General features: G+C 53.1%; 3 protein-coding genes across 3 annotated transcripts; all 3 read left to right on the top strand.

Annotated features, from left to right (window-relative positions):
* Nucleotides 1–5,613: 5,613 nt before the first annotated feature.
* A1O1_09148 (uncharacterized protein) lies at nucleotides 5,614–8,319 on the top strand (the record flags this gene model as incomplete). Its single annotated transcript, XM_007730004.1, has 4 exons — nucleotides 5,614–5,776; nucleotides 5,906–7,080; nucleotides 7,128–8,125; nucleotides 8,178–8,319. The coding sequence occupies 4 exons, from the start codon at nucleotides 5,614–5,616 to the stop codon at nucleotides 8,317–8,319; spliced, it is 2,478 nt and encodes an 825-aa protein (XP_007728194.1).
* Nucleotides 8,320–9,390: 1,071 nt separating this feature from the next.
* A1O1_09147 (ubiquitin-conjugating enzyme E2 J1) lies at nucleotides 9,391–10,536 on the top strand (the record flags this gene model as incomplete). Its single annotated transcript, XM_007730003.1, has 1 exon — nucleotides 9,391–10,536. One exon carries the CDS (start codon nucleotides 9,391–9,393, stop codon nucleotides 10,534–10,536), a length of 1,146 nt encoding a protein of 381 aa, XP_007728193.1.
* Nucleotides 10,537–11,254: 718 nt separating this feature from the next.
* Nucleotides 11,255–11,740, top strand: A1O1_09146 (uncharacterized protein; the record flags this gene model as incomplete). The annotated part of the gene is made up of 2 exons (XM_007730002.1): nucleotides 11,255–11,283; nucleotides 11,362–11,740. 2 exons carry the CDS (start codon nucleotides 11,255–11,257, stop codon nucleotides 11,738–11,740), a joined length of 408 nt encoding a protein of 135 aa, XP_007728192.1.
* Nucleotides 11,741–15,929: the final 4,189 nt, after the last annotated feature.

Below are 15,929 nucleotides of genomic sequence, written 5' to 3'. Positions count from 1 at the left end.
CTCCCACCGTTGACTGGACTGACCACAGAGTACAACACGCCTCATCAGCCAGTATCCTCCATTCGCACCTCTTCTGAGCACCTTGCATCTCGGAACCCCGATCATATTGGCCCCTTCTCCGCCCTCTACTGTTGCACGCTTTCACCCAGCTGGGTTTCAATAGTTATCCTCTCGCAGTCTTCCTCCCATGCTCTCGCAATACTGGCACCTCGTCTCCTACAGATTTAGACGTTCTCAGCCGCTACCTACCTAATGCTCGGATGAATGCCGAGCTCGCAGCGTGTGTTTGTCCTCAACGCAAGAATAACTATTCGATAATGCTGAAACTGCCATTCCCCAAGCCTTCCTCTTCAGCCCTGTTCGCCAGCGTGACTGGACAGCTAGGAGGGGCTCGCGTTGCTGACATTCCCGTCAAGTTTCGATATGCCCCCATGGCAAATGCTTACTTGAAGCGAACCAGACACATCTTCTCAATGGTGGTGTGGCTAGACAGTTCGTTTCATGCTTCGTCAGCCACAAACAACCGGAAGCATAGACTCCTATGGTATGGCCCAGATCTCTGGAATAAGGTAGGCTGGAGTCCCAGCAGGGAACTTCATAATGAACCTAAGACCCAACGAAGCAAGAGGGGAGATCTCGCCAGGTCTATATCATACGCCAGCTTTTGACAGTCGCTCCAGACACTGCGGCTCAAACGCACAGAAACGAAGAAAAGCCGAGCGTGAGCCACGGAGCTCTCTGCAGCCAGGCGAGATATAGACGGTACCCTACGATATTAGCATCTGGCAGCGCCGAGAACAGACCGCACGAAACATTCCTGGTCGCAGATGGCAGACCAGACTATCAATGCTTTCTGACATGATGAGCTATCGTTCGAACGTCAGGCCGGTCTTCTGCCGGCAAGCCGGGAACTCCTTCTAGAGCCGCATCAAAATCTTGCCGCATCGACACTTGGAAGGCACACAGTCATGGAAGCATGGAAGCTCAATTGTCCACTAAAGAACAGTAAGACCTTCAGGTATGGTCAATTTCTGTCTGGACGGCACTGAGGGCCTCTCTGCTGCCATTAGGCAGGGTTGTGCACCGTACCAAGGACGGCCCTTCACTTCATGACAAGATATTCCATGCTATTGGGTGCTGAGATGGGTCCTCGCGGAAGAGTTTATATCGGTTGGCTGTTCTAAAGACACATGTGCGAGAAAACAGAAATCTCTATGCCCTGATCGATTCCTAACAGCGTGCTTTACGGACCCTTTCGGAATTTTGGATGATGCGCTTGGCCCGAGAGCTAACACGGTCTGATCTAGAATTCTTGAAGTAGGGTCGACTCCTAGACACGGTAAGCTACTAATTCAGAAGACATGGATCCGACTTTGCACACATTTCAGGACAAGACCACCGTCAATACCGCAGAAGATTGCCAATTCGCGCTACGGACGACATGGTCATCGGTATTGGAAGACTCGCCAGTGCACCACGATCAGGGAAAGCCTTCAATTCTTACCGCATGGTAGGTCGTCAATCTACGCATTTGTGACGTTGTTGAGACTCGACACAAACTGGACTGGACCGACCCGACCCTGAGGAATCGTTCTAGATCTGCTGGCTGAAGAGGGTGTGATTTGTCCAGGCCCCTCGACATGGAATTGTGCACGTGCAAGAGAAGGAATGCCGCTGAATTCCTACCGCTACACGAGTCGGTAGACAGCAGGTTCCTACACGGTTCAGATCTCCCCATGGCTTGAGTACACCGGCTCCATCTTACTGCTCCTGGCCGCGCCGAAGTCAGTTCCCAGCTGCCAACGATTCACCATCAAAGCCCAAAGCGAATGCCGTCTCCTTGTCAATTCTCTACCAGATCACTCTCCACCTTCGAGACATGGTAGCAGTGATCAGAGCACTCCAGCTGAGAGAGGACATCTTCGAGCATAGAGACCAGGTCTACCGTGGCGTGGAGTCATGTTCCGTGTCAGCTGCGTTTGTCATGACCTGCTCCATCTGACATCTGCCACGTCAGAACTGGCTACAGCAGCACATATCCCCCTTTGCATTACATGCGCAACCCATCAAGCCACCTTACAAAATAAGTGGCACCGCAAAAATAGGGAAGCAGCCTGTGAGGTTCACATTTATTCAATAGGCGTTCCCCTTACCCTTAGGTGTACCTACAACCTATTGAAGTTTTGAAGGCCGCCCTACCAAGATTTGGCAGTGCCACTTATTTTGTAAAGTGACTTGCCGAATACCGATGATCGGGATGTCTCTTTGCGTGGGCTGGCCTCTTTCACCTTCATTTCCATGCTGCCTTGAGATATCAGCACTTACTTTTCTGCAAGATATAGATCTGTCAGAGCCCTCGGGATTTTTGGATGCTGTGCATTGTTGCCTAGCACGCGGGGATGAAAGGCCACGCCGAGGATGTAGCCGATCGCAAAAGGCAGAGGCGCTGTACAGTTCGAGTCAAGATCTGGAAAGGAGCGGTTCTGGCGGTATAGGTTATGACCGTGATGAACAATGTCCACGGTGGATTGGGGCTTGCTTCTTCACGCCCGTGTCACCCGAGTCGGTCCTTCTTGAGCCGTGCGTGTCACCTTGAAGAATTTCGCCACAGGAGAATGAGAAAGACAACAAACTTGCCAACCATATTGATATATACGCTTCCGAAGTAGGACTGCGGTTCGGTTACCAGATGTGAGCCACTTGGACAGCTGGACGGATCGATGCTCCAGGTATTCAGATCTTCGGATGGACCAGAAATTAGGTCAACGGTGACAGGGAATGTCAGGACGCGGCGCATAACAATAATAAATAGCGGCGAAGCTTCTCACGAATGCCCATGTTCTGACATATGTCCATCGACGCAAGCTAATCCATCGTCCAAAATATGTCAAGAACTCGCCTCGAATATCGGATAGGGTGGAAGATGTCCGACCGTCTCTCTCATCGTTTGCATCTTTGCTCCCTGTCCTTGGGCGTGTCTGGATGCCCTCAATTTTGTCCAAATAGAACAGCCGGTCGATGTGAGGGTTGCTGGGTCGGCACATACCCTAGCTACCTGCTTCACGAATGCACCTCTGTTTTTTCAGTTTCAGGGAATCCAGGAGCAATCAGGAAGACCCCTCGGACCCCTCGTTCACTGCAGTGTTGAGACATTCCGTGGGCAGCAGCCGAAAGCTACCTATCTATCAGCAGATAACGAAGCGAGATTCGGTCACCTTCTCGAATAGCACCAATGGTGGCCGAGGACTAGGTTTGGAACATCAATGTGTGATGCGACAATTGCCGGAGATTGTTCAGACTTCAGGATGAGGTTCTTGGGCAGGATGGATGTGAGACTCCATAACAACTTGCAGGTGGGTTGCAGGCGGGGACACTCTGGCTTGCCGGCTTGTGGGATCCCGGCGGCTGTCATTGACGCGGCGTCCGTTGTGGCCCTTAGCCCCCTTTCCATCCTGGCTCGGGGGCCCTTTAGGTGGGAGCCGTGCATCGACTGGTGGTGGGGGCTCGCTAGCAACTTGGACCGACGGCGCGGAACCGACCACAGTAAGGGAGCGGCATGCCTTGACTGGAACGGTCCGACTGCATAACCCAGAGGCCTTAAATAGGCTCATAAGGGCACGCACTCTTGCGAGACCACGTATTGCTCCGGCTTGCTGCGCATATTTGTCGATAAACATCACTTCAACCCGGAGCAGGTGCCAGATTGCGCCGGGTTCTCTTGATATCTAAAGATGTCTCTGACTGCCGCCGTCGCATCATGGATCATTTGGGCATCTGGTCGCAGCCTCGGTGTTCGAATCTGTACTGGCTCGACCATTCGTGTCCGAGTCCAGAAGACCAAGGTTGTCGTCAGGGCCGCTTCTTGACAACACCGACAATTTCTCCCTCCGACCCCAGACGGCCAGGTCCACCAGCCAGTTCTTGCTCGCGAAGTATGATAGCTCGGATGATGGCGTAACACCACCATTGCGCGGATGCGAGAATGAGTCTCCCTAGGTCGAAATATCAATACTACCGTTGGTACACTGGCATGGTCTGAGAGGAACGGCCCTTCATCATTGCTTCATCACATACTCTGTAGAAAAGGGTTAAGGGATATGCTTGACAGCGGACTAAGGTGGTGGAGTGGTGTTCCCCACCAGACTGTGCGGAAGTCTCTAGTGCTGATAGACGTGTCCAACATCGATCATGGCGTCCTGTACGAGCTGCAGGCCTCACAATCAAGTTGAGCCCCCCCGGAGGTCAAGAAGCTGGCTGCTGCAGGAACATGGCCAAGGCGAGATCCAAAAGTGCTGACGATCTTTTTCCGGCCAGGACTCCCGCCACGATTTGCGTTAGTGACTTTGACCTTCTTTTGTAACAGGTATCATGGTCTCTTTTGATCATCCGCTATGAGCTTCAGTCCTGCACTCAATGAGCATCAGTTGGTTTTGGCCTATCCAGTAAGAAACGGACCCGTGGCTTGTCGCACGTTTACAGTCGAAGGCAGCATTTTTGGGCGTCACGCCGGTTAGCCAACGGCAAGCGTGGGTACGGACCGACGCTCCTAGGATTGACTGATGGCCGTGGGCGGGTGGCTGGGAGACGGGTTGTCAAATCGATTTTCAAGATCCCGAGCTCTCCGATTTCCACATTCTGCTGCCAGTCTTCACATCACGTTTTCGCACCTATCACCATTACCACATCTCGTAGTCATGGAAGCCACCCGCATACCCGGCACTTTCTGTACACACACATGTAGACGGCACAAAAACATCCATGGTTCGACTGGCTCGAACTCAGATGATATATGGGTGGAATAGTACCACATAGTCCAGAGATGGTGGTTTTCGAGAGGGGCTTGTGGCAGCGATGATTAGATCCTTAAAGCTGGCCAGGGATTGACACAAGATCCCGGAAGTGGCAGAAGCAGGCCGGTTGCTGGTCACCGCCGGAAGGAGGGTCGAGGGGTTTTCTCGAAAGTGAAGAACAGGGAAGAGGTGGCACTCGAAGGGAGGGACGGAGAACGCTAGGCATCCAAGGATTCGACGTCGCGGGTCTCTCGCGCTGGGCGTTGTGACGGTAATTTTTCAGGGGCTTGAGGAGGGCGAGCAACAAAGACCAAGGCGAAGGCGAAGCCGAAGGACAGACGAAGGAGGGAGGGATGCCTCGAATGTGAGCGCCTCTCAACTCTCGTCTGCCCTCCCGCCCCTCCTTTTGTTTCTTTTCATCGCACGCACGCCTCCTCTTCTCGCCCTGTATGAACATGGTCGTCGCATCCATCTGTAATATCATATTGTTATCGAGAAAGACGATGGCCGCCTAGGCCAGTGTTCGTACCCGGTTTCCGCCTGCTGCAGCCGTGGAAAAGCACACGTGATCTAGCCTGCGCTCTTTTGCCAATCGAATCCGACTCCCTTAGGAACGAACCCCAGCGAGCCACTGCAGCGAAAAGCCCCAAGCTGCAAAACTGCCACCAACTTGAACCTCAACTTGCCCTTTTCTACGATCGAACTCGTCTGGCGCTACTTCTACACGGCATGAACACGGCTTATCTCACCTCCTTCAACCATCTCACTCTTGAGCAAAAGGCTTGCGCGTGGTCGGAGGACTCTTAGCCTTCATTTGCCAGCCATGGCCCAGCCCGATGCCGCCACCGGCTCAGACGCTGTCAACACGACCGCGACAACGGCAGCGCCCAAGAAGCCTGCGTCGGCACCCGAGAAGAAGTACAAGTGCCAGTACTGCAACCGAGCCTTCAGTCGAAGCGAACATCGGAGTCGACATGAGCGATCGCGTAAGTAGAGCAACTTTTTTTTGTCTTTGCGACGTGGGGCAATGAGAAAGACCCCGCCATCACCATCCATCATCATAAGGGGGGAATCATCCTTCAATACATCTCAGCTAACCTTTCATCCCTTGATAGACACCAAGGAGCGCCCCTTCAAGTGTCAGAAATGCCGAAGCACCTTTGTCCGTCGAGATCTGCTCTTGCGTCACGACCGAACTGTCCACGCGAAGGATGGCGGTGTGCCTTTGCAGTCTGAAAGCAGAAAGAAATCGGGGACAGGTACAGGGACGAAGACGTCGCCCTCAACGGCGGCTCCGTCAAAGCCCTCGATCAACATCGATGCTGGCACGTTGGAGCAAATAGAGGCAAGCAGCGATGGTATGCTCGACCTTGAAACTGCCGCCATGTTGATGACAGACTTCCAACACAAGGCGGCAGCAGCAGTGAACGGCCATCTCCAGAACGGCGAAGGATTCACCCCCAGCTACTCTCCGGACCGCAGCTCTCTCCTCGAATCTTCCGACTATCTCAGTGGTCCCCACAGCCTACCACATATGCCCTGGGACACGTTCATGCCACAAGGACCGTCGCAATCGAAAGCACATTCCATGTCGAGCCTGTCTTCGCAAGACAACCTGTCTCAGCCACCGTACGTCCACATGGGATCCATACAGCCTCATCAAACGCACCTCCCGCCCATCATGGAACGTCAAAACTCGCTCGGCAGCTCTCTTCCTCCGGCATTCCCCTCGTTGGCGGACACTTTCCCGGTTTCTGGAACCCCGACACCAAATGCGCTGTCCCCATTTCCCTCCATGACTGGCCCTGTGTCTCCGGTGAATTACCGCAAGTCGCCAGGTCCCGCCCAACCCCTTTCCCTGCCCAAAGCTCCACAGTTCAACAATGAGGACGAAAGAGCGATCATTGCTAACCAACTAGGCGGGGATATCATTCTACCACCGTTGCCCTCCATCAATCTCTACCTCACCACGTACTTCAACTTGTTCCACCATCACATGCCCTTCCTCCATCCCGTCACATTCCGCCCTGAGAGCTCCGAGCCGGCTCTGCTCCTGGCCATTTTGTCGATTGGAGCACTCTATAACTTCGAGCAAGAACAAGCATATCTTCTTCATCACGGCTCCAAAAAACTCGTGAACCAATTCCTGCAAAACAAAGACAATTTTGACTCCCGCAAATGCCCACTTTGGACGATGCAGAGCACCCTTCTGAACATGGTCTTTGAGAGCTGGAGCGGCGGTTCTCAAGGATTGGAATGGGCATGCTCTATTAAGAGCTTGCTTGCTAATGTAAGTCAATCGCACGACTGTTAAGAGTCTCCTGCTGACCGAAATAGATGGTTGCTGGCAACAAATATGAGCTCAAGCTTCGAATCGATGCACGTTCGGGTACGCACCCGACTCACGAAGAGTGGGTTGCCGAAGAAGGATGCCGGAGGACCTACTATGCGGTCTACATATTCTTTGGCATGCTGACTCTTACCTACAACCACACCCCAGCCATCAGCTTTAACGAATTTGATTCGTTGCCTCTCCCATCATCAGAAACGCTGTGGAACATCGAACCCTCGGATGAAGAATCGTGGCAAGACATCTTTGCAGCTTCGCCAACAATAACTGTACGCGAGGCGCACGATAGCCTTTTCCAAGGTGATCCAGCCCGCTACAGTGCTTTCGCAACTAGGGTGATGATCAATGCCCTGTTCTTAGAGGTCTGGAATCTGAGAAGGAGCTTCGAGTCATTGCAGGACGTTGTTTTGGAATGGAAGATTAGAATCGCCTTGGAAACCTGGGAGCGATCTCTTGATCTGTGTGAACCCGAGACCATTGTCGTTCCACTGTCCACACCCCACAAAAGCCATCCACTCATCTTCAACTCGATGGCGGTCTACCGAAACACGCGGGCTTTCCTTGAAGTGGACCTTAAGAATGTCCAGGAAGCCTTGCGGTACCACAACTCTTTCGAAATTGCCGGCGCAATGACACTCTCCCGAGACAATGTCAAGCGGACCAAGGAGATGATCAAAGTGGTCGAACAATGCTACGAGTGTATGGAGATCGTTGCTATGCAGGGCATCAACTGGGTGACGAAGACTTCTGCGACCAACTGGAGCATTGAATTCCCTCTCTGCGGTCTGGAACTCATTACGATTCTCAGTCTGTGGCTATATCGTATAGAGCATGACGACCAAGAAGCGACCGAAGAGGAGCTCGCCATGTACATGAAAGTGCGTGGGTTGTTCGACGACGATGCTGTTGATTCAAACGGCTCTCGTTTGAGCTCTACAGTCGCGCGGGTTTGGGGCACTATGCTGGACGGCGTCGTGGTTTGGGGGTAAGTGGCAACTTGAACGATGCTGACCATGAAATGTGCTAACATTTTCCAGTATCTCCAAGACCATGGGTGAATCGTTCAAGCTACATGCCCAAGCTCTGGTTGGATATATTGATGAACTCCCCATGGATCCCGTCACAGGCATGCCGCAGGTCACGGATCAAACCATGATGGGCATGGAAACAGCATATTGAACTTTTCTTGCGATTTACGACACAACTCTCCTCTACATCCTGCATGGCGATCTTGGGGTGTCATTTTCTGCAGTGGCAGTCGGCGTTCAAAACGGGCATAATCAACTTGACTGTTTTTCCTTTTGTGGCTCTCTTTTCCGCAGTCTTGTCTCCGACACAAGATACCCGCCTCTTGCAACCGGACATTGCCCCTCGATGAAGAGGCCATCATTCCTGCAACGCGGTATGATCACTGGGTGATCATTTATCTCGCTCTACAACTACCTCGAATCCACCCACCCTCACGACCACTTACTATCTAATCTTCTCACATGATACCTTGTGCGCTTAGAGATACAAGACTCTTGTCTTCCATCACCAATTCCCTCTGACGACTTGCTGCCCGGACAAGAACTGGCCGAGGTTTCAGATTCGGCCAGCGGGGGACGTGCCTCATGAACCTTCGACCTCTTTTCTTTTCAAATTTTTCTGACTGACACGGCCGCTTTGCTGGTTTTGGTTTTGGATTATTTTCTGTATAATAGTGAAGGACGGTGGCGCTGGGAATGGAAAGAATTGGCTGCGTTTGGCAACGGCACCAGGACTGCATACTATGTTTAGGGCGACTTCAGCTTAATGATAGCAACACTGCAACTGCTCCAATTGCTTTTTCTCATGATTCTCATCCATGTTAACGTAGTCAAGGCTCTAAGTGTTCAGTCGCGGTCGAGACATTGCCATAGACTTGACAAAGGGGGAGGGAGTTTGCGGCTTAAGGCGGCAAGCAGCCCGGCCGAAAAGGGTCATGGCTATCACCGCCTGGCAGTGCACTGGACCGGCTGATGAGGCCAGCCTTGTTGGTAGTAGAGACAGATATACCTCGCTTCCCTTCATCAGCTCTTCGGCAACCGGCTTGCGGCAGAAAGTCGTATGGATTTCACCTCACATATCTGTTCAGTATCATAGATATTTCCCCCGTATCTCTCCCCCCCCGAGCGCTGTTCACGAGGCTGTTCCTCTCTCGATGACCTCATCCTAGCCGAACCCCGATCCCGCTGTGCACGCACGACCATCAGTTAGTTGATACCTACCATGGCACCGTCGCCTACAATGCGGAGGCTCCTCAAAGAGACGGCGGAACTATCATCACCCTCGTCGAATCCCAACCCAGCGTTCTATGCGGCGCCTGTCTCGGACGCAGACCTGCACGAGTGGCACTTCACGCTCCTCGGCCCTCCGGCCCCTTCGCCATACGCAGGCGGACTCTACCACGGACGCATCACACTTCCCACCACCTATCCGCTGAAACCGCCGAATTTCCGGTTCCTGACACCGTCCGGTCGGTTCGAGGTCAATCGCGAGATCTGTCTGAGCATATCAGGGTTCCATGAGGAAACGTGGATGCCGGCATGGGGCGTGCGGACGGCACTGACGGCGCTGAGATCGTTCATGGCTGAAAAGGGGTCGGCCGGCCAGGTCGGCGGGCTGGAAGCCAGTGCGGACGTACGGATGAGGTTGGCCAAGGACAGCCGGACGTGGAGGTGCGACGCGTGTCGGAAGTCCAACGAGACGATCATGCGTGAGTGGTGGGACATCTGTCGCAATGCTGGCGTCAGCGTCGATGAGGAGGATCTCGGGCTCGAGTCGCTCCCCGAGGGGATGGCGTTGGAGGCTCGAGATCCTAGCGCACCCAGGCCAGAGGGTGGTGCACAGAGGCAAGCAAATAAGGAAACAAGTCCACAAGTCCAGCACCCGTCGTCTACACCGTCTCCACCATCAGCGACATCACCAAATCACTCCTTACCGTCAGATGCAGACGCAGACACCCTTCGTTCGGACGGATCCTTAAAACCCCAGAGCCTGTCCTCCAGCCTGCGGCCGCGGTCGCAGGCTTCTCTGCCCTTGATCCCAACTCCGTCGGCCGAAGCAGTGCAAGAATCCGCCGAAGCCGTCCTGACGCCGTCCGACCTGGCTCTGCCACCACCTTCCACAGACTCCTCACGACCACGGCACTCCCTGATGTCTAGCGTCCACGCTCCACCAACAGCGGCGGCCAACGCAGCAATCGCAAGAACCGCCCACCCGTTGACGCTCCAGCGTGACCAGACCGTCACGATCGACCGCGCCATTGCGGGGGTGTTTCTCGCCTTGTGTCTGATGGTGCTGAAGAAAATCTTCTACCCTGCAGGCGGGGCCGGGAGTGGTGGTGTTGACGACTTTTATCTGCAGCCGGAGTGATGGATGGGGCTCGTTACGGCTCGATCGCTTGCCCACGGTGACCATCTGAGAAAGCATTCTTAGCAGTATAGAGGACCGTGAGGAACTCAACCTGAAGCCTCCCGTGAAGACTCGCTTTCATCCACAAGAGCATGGTTTAGAATCCTGTCCCAGAGTGCTCCTACTTGATGCTATCCATGAAATGCATAGCTCGCATACTACTAGTATTCGGGTGGCATTTGCCCAGATATCTAGATGTCTTCCCACTCCATCCTCTCAGCCTTGTCGCCATGTGTTTCAGCCTCAGCCTCAGCCTCAGCCTTAGATCTGGGGTCACGGGGTATGCCAAGCGGATGATGGTGGTGTCTCTTTCCTACTACTACTACTATAATAGCAGTCCATCAGCTCCTTCTTCTACGACACCCCTTCCTGTCTCTTTCCCTGCAGTGGGTGATGTTAAGTCGGCGCTCATCCCAGCGGATATACTGCAGGCGTTCATACAAAGAGAAAATTGAACACAATGCTCTGATTGCTCCCTCAGGTCTGTCCGCAGTGATGCTCAGCCTCACGAACCAGCAGGCTGCCGAGCCAAGCAACCGCCACCTACCAACTCAGCCTTGCTCGACAGAGACCTTTGGTCGTTGGCCATGACAAGTTTCTATTACTTAGAGAGGGTTCATCCACCAGGCCATCAACCATCTAGCAGGCCACTTTTTGCTCTGGATTCTGCCTAGACATGATGGTTCCAGCTTTCGGTTTCGTTTCAGCGTAGGCGACTTCATAAGTGCCATTGGTAAGCACATCATCGAGGCTTCTGCCGTCTCGTCTCAGACTTACATATTCCAGAGCTTTGTGCCAAAGTGGGAAAGGCCCTCAGACCGCCGGCGGTGCTTCAGATGACTATCAACATGCCTTAATCGAACTCGAGGGTCTTCAACTTGCATTGGCGCGGCTACAGGCGCTTGAGCCGACCGAGAGCAATGTCAACCAGGTCAATGCCATCCGCGGGATGGCTCTGGCGTGTAGGCTTCCATTGCAGGAGTTCCTGACCAAACTCCAGAGATATGAGGCTCAACTGGGACCGCGGGCCGCTGGATCACTCAAGGCAGGAGGGAGGAAGGCCAAATGGGCGGTTTTCATCACTCAGGATGTGTACAAATTGAGGGGGATGGCGTCTGCGAAAGTCTTGAGTATCAATCTGTTGTTGGCAACCCACGCTTCGTGAGTAAACCAACCTTCTCCAAGCAAGTCGCTCTGCTCACTTCCTAGGGAAAACTTGTCTCTGTTATCCTCAAGTAGGGGTACTCGACATACAGAGGTTCTAACAAAGATGGACCAGCAAAGATCAGAGCTGGCCGACTTGTCGGCAAGTATCAATTCAACCAGGATGGAAAATAGGAGACTGCAGGAGGTCGGGACTGCGACCATGCATCAAATCTCATCAAATCTCGAAAATCTCAGCGAATCATCTTCAGAGTCCGGGATGAAGCTGGATAGCCTCACTCGAGACGTTCAGTCGACCAGATCCTCCCTCTCCACTGTCTCGATAGTCCTGATAGAGGTCTCAACCAACATGAACGTGGCACAGACAAGTATCATGTCGCTCCGAGATATGGGGTCACAGATAAAGAACCTTTTGCTCACTTTTCCCATCGAGCTTCGCGGGTACCTGAGGGCTGTTTTACGATACAACATGCAAATGTATATGACGCTGCTGGATATTCAACAAAACATTGCGACAAACCCGACACAACATCTCCAGTCGATTGTCAAGTTTGAGGATGCTTTGGGCGTAGTCCGAGGATTGCCTTATGAATGGTTCAAACATTGGGAGGTAAGAGATATATCTCTCCCCATGAGGTGCCATTCGACTGACCAGAAACAGCCGTTTGAAGGGCTCCTTCGTTCACAGTTTCAGCACACTCCTGGCGAGGACAAGGTGCGGGAAGGGAAGTATCAGATCGTACATGCAAAACGACCTACAAAGATGATCAACAAGGATAATTGGAGCCATTGCATTGCACCAGGTGCAGAGATCCTCATGCTCATCATTATGGAGTCCATGTCCTGGCATGTTACTTCCTGCCCGTGATCTACTTGTGACGGAAAGCCGAGCATAAACTCTTCGGGGACGATGCTGGGTTGCTGGTGAGTATGGACATCAGCCTTTCTCGTCTGTAATGACCATTATACCAGCCCGAAATGTGGCTTAAAGTATCTGCCGCAGACACTTCTCGACGTGTCGGATCAGGCCGAGAATATCTCCGACGCCACTCAGGTGCAAGAGAGCCAGATGATGGAAGACATCGCACTCTTCGGCGATCGCGCCCTACCCAAAACTCTGGAGGAGGAACTGTTGGGCCTTGATGCCATCGATTCCATCCAGCCAGGCCTGAGCGTTGAGTATTCAGCTTTAGCCAGGAAAACAACGGTGTCATCGCCTAGGAAGGACAAAGTGATGCCAGCATTTAACGGCCATGCTCGAGCTGCTACACAGGTCTTCCCGGAGAATCTGGATCGTGGCGCGCACAAGCAGATTGTTGAGGTTGAAGACAGGGATCAGTCCTCCAGCAGTCAACCCATCGACACACCCCCAGAACAGTTGGAACAGGCCGATAGTCATGCCCCAGATGATGAGACCGCGGAAGCTCCCCCGATCGTGAAATGGCTGCAGGAGATCACAGCTCCAGAACTGCCCACCACTGTCCTTGCAAAGCAAAGAGAGAAAGACCAAGCAGAGCAACAAGCTTCGGAGAAGGAGGCCAAGGATGTCGAGGTCATACGCAATGTTCTTATCAGCAATGCTCCATGTCCGTCGCAAGGTCCTGAGCCAGCTAGCGAGGGGATGCCGTTTGGAGCCCGGATCTACTACCGGAACATCACAGACCGATACCCAGATGTTCCCAAGTACCTTGCGAGGCGCCTGGCGAATGCAAGCTGGGACAGAGCCAACAAACTTGCGAAAGTCAAGTTTCCTAGCATGGGAGACTTCGAGGAATATTGGCGCGAGGGTGACAACGGGGCTGACGACAGTAACGCTTCTACTTGGGATGACTTCGATATTTTGGAGTCAGCAGCCCATCCTGGCTACGATCTTTCCGAAATACGAGTACCAGTGCATCGACTGGCGGCCGAGCTGGCCGAGCTAGCTCAGATAGACTGCCCAGAATGTCCTTCGTCCCTTCATGATAAGAGGTTGTATTACTACCATGGGCATTTCGAGCACTCTACCATGGCCGATACCTGTCCGATATGTCCAGCAAAGGCCCAGGACCGTCGTGCTTTGCAAGAGCACATCTCGAAAGCACATGCCAACACCATCTGCGCCGCAGTTACCAAGAAACATGTCGAAGAAGAGGAAACCCGTGTTGCTGCGACAGACGAAGGGCCCCGCTGGCCTTCCAAGTCGGTGGCGCGGAGTGCTTTGGAAGTTGACTGTATGCAAAATCAGACGATTCAAGTGTCTGACTTGATACGACAGAAATCTCTGCTGGAGAGAAGAAACTGGGAGAAAGCTTTCTTTCCATACACTGCAGACGCAATGCGAAGCGATAGTTTCGAACGTGAGGCAGATGTAGACGGCTATGGTCACGACTCTGGCGAGGGCTCCAACTATTGGACTGGTTCACCTCGGCGCCACAGCCGGCCAGCTTCCTTATATTCAAGCAGGAACAGTTCGCGCACGGAAGCGATCACTTTGATGCGAGAAAGCGATCATTGGACGCCAATGACTTGTTTTCCTTTTCAGGATCTGAGGATGGAGATGACTTTGACTTCCAGCTCCCACCGCCACCTATTCATATGAGTATCAAAAAGCCTTTTCTCTGCTACATCTGTGGCAAACAGGTCGCAATGAAGCGCAAGCGCGAGTGGAGGCAAGTATGGCCCCTTTTGTCGTGCTTTAAATTGGCGGAAGGTATACTGATGAGTTCTAGGAAACCTGTTCTCGAAGACTTACAGCCTTACTGTTGTATTGTCGACGGCTGTGCCGACAAGGTCACTAGTTTCTCGCAGCGGCGAAAACTGTTAGACCATCTTTGTGAGAGCCATGGCTGGATCATCCGAATGCCAAACTGTCCGGTTCAGAAACAGCTCCGTTGGGCTCGGCACCGACTTTTGATGCCACCCAACACTGACCAGCCTGGAGTTGTGGTTCCAGGTTTGTGCCCATTTTGCCAGCAAAGACTACAGATTCGCCCAGTGAGTTCTGTCGGCACCTGGGCCGCCACATGGAGCTCATTTCATATGCTGTCATCTCCAAATCCTATGAGCCTTGGACCTTCTATGACGACAGTTCCTCAGACAGTTCTCTTGTCAGGTTCCCTCGACGTCGTGTACGAGCGAGACGCAAGAAGACGACGGCTCTCAAGTCCAATGCCTCAAAGGCAATTCCTGGACGAAAAGCAGGAAGTAAGAGAAGTCGCCATGTTAGCCCTCCGAGACGACCCAGGCCGAGAGCACGATCCGGCTCGCGGTCGTATGGCTGGAGGGAAATACCTCTTGCTTGCTCAGCGGGATCTTCTCCTATCCGCGAACAATGGACGGTGGGATTCTCCCAGGCAGACACTGGCAAAGGAGGTAATGGGCTTGAGTCAGTTTCATGCACAACTCGATCTGAGAAGGAAGAGACGATGCTGGTCAGCCGTGATTACAAGGCGGAACCATCAACAGCAACCAACGTCCATACAGCTGCAAATGGGGATGGGGATGGGGATGGGGATTTTGTACCTCCAGATATCTCAGCAGCCAAGCTATCATCACCACTGTGGAATCCCTGCCGGACCATTTGTCTTGTTGGTACACCAGCCGATATCGTCATCGATAGTCCACAAAGAGTCGCTCATCGATTCGCCTGCACGATACAGACGGCCGAGTCGATGGCCCAAGCCTTGGATATGCATCCCAGCTCCGAGCTCTTACTTGTTAGTCGCAGTGCCATACTCCAGTCTCCTCCATCGTTCAAGAAGTCCACTGCAAAGACAGGCGACAAGTCTGGCCCTGACGGCGAAGCTGGTGGCGCAGCTGGTGGCGAAGCCGACAACAAGACTGGCGTCAATGCTAAGGGCAACGCTGAGATTAGCCCTAACAGTCCTGAGACCACTGCTAAGGGCAAGGTCAAACAACATCCAAAAGTCATTGTACTAGTTGGTCCCAAGCCGTTGAAACAGATCGTCGACCTGTCTTGGGCTGACCTGATCGTCCACGGGCCTCTGGGTACGGATTCTCTCCGATTCTATCTGAAGGGATTGTGCAGTTGGCAGTTTCCGAATGAGAACGCGTATCCAGAATCTGCGTCCGGACTCTGGTCCTGATTCGGATCCGGGGTTTCAAGACGTGAGACACAAGGCAAATAGCTCGGCGGAGGTCCAGGTTTAGATACAGATCTCAGACACCCGCCGGCGAACGGAAGTACA

This window comes from Capronia coronata (genome assembly GCF_000585585.1).
Source record: "Capronia coronata CBS 617.96 chromosome Unknown acBCG-supercont1.11, whole genome shotgun sequence".
NCBI lineage: Eukaryota > Fungi > Ascomycota > Eurotiomycetes > Chaetothyriales > Herpotrichiellaceae > Capronia > Capronia coronata.
The sequence above is the reverse complement of the archived record's forward strand: the minus strand, read 5'-3'. Positions and strand labels throughout refer to the sequence as shown.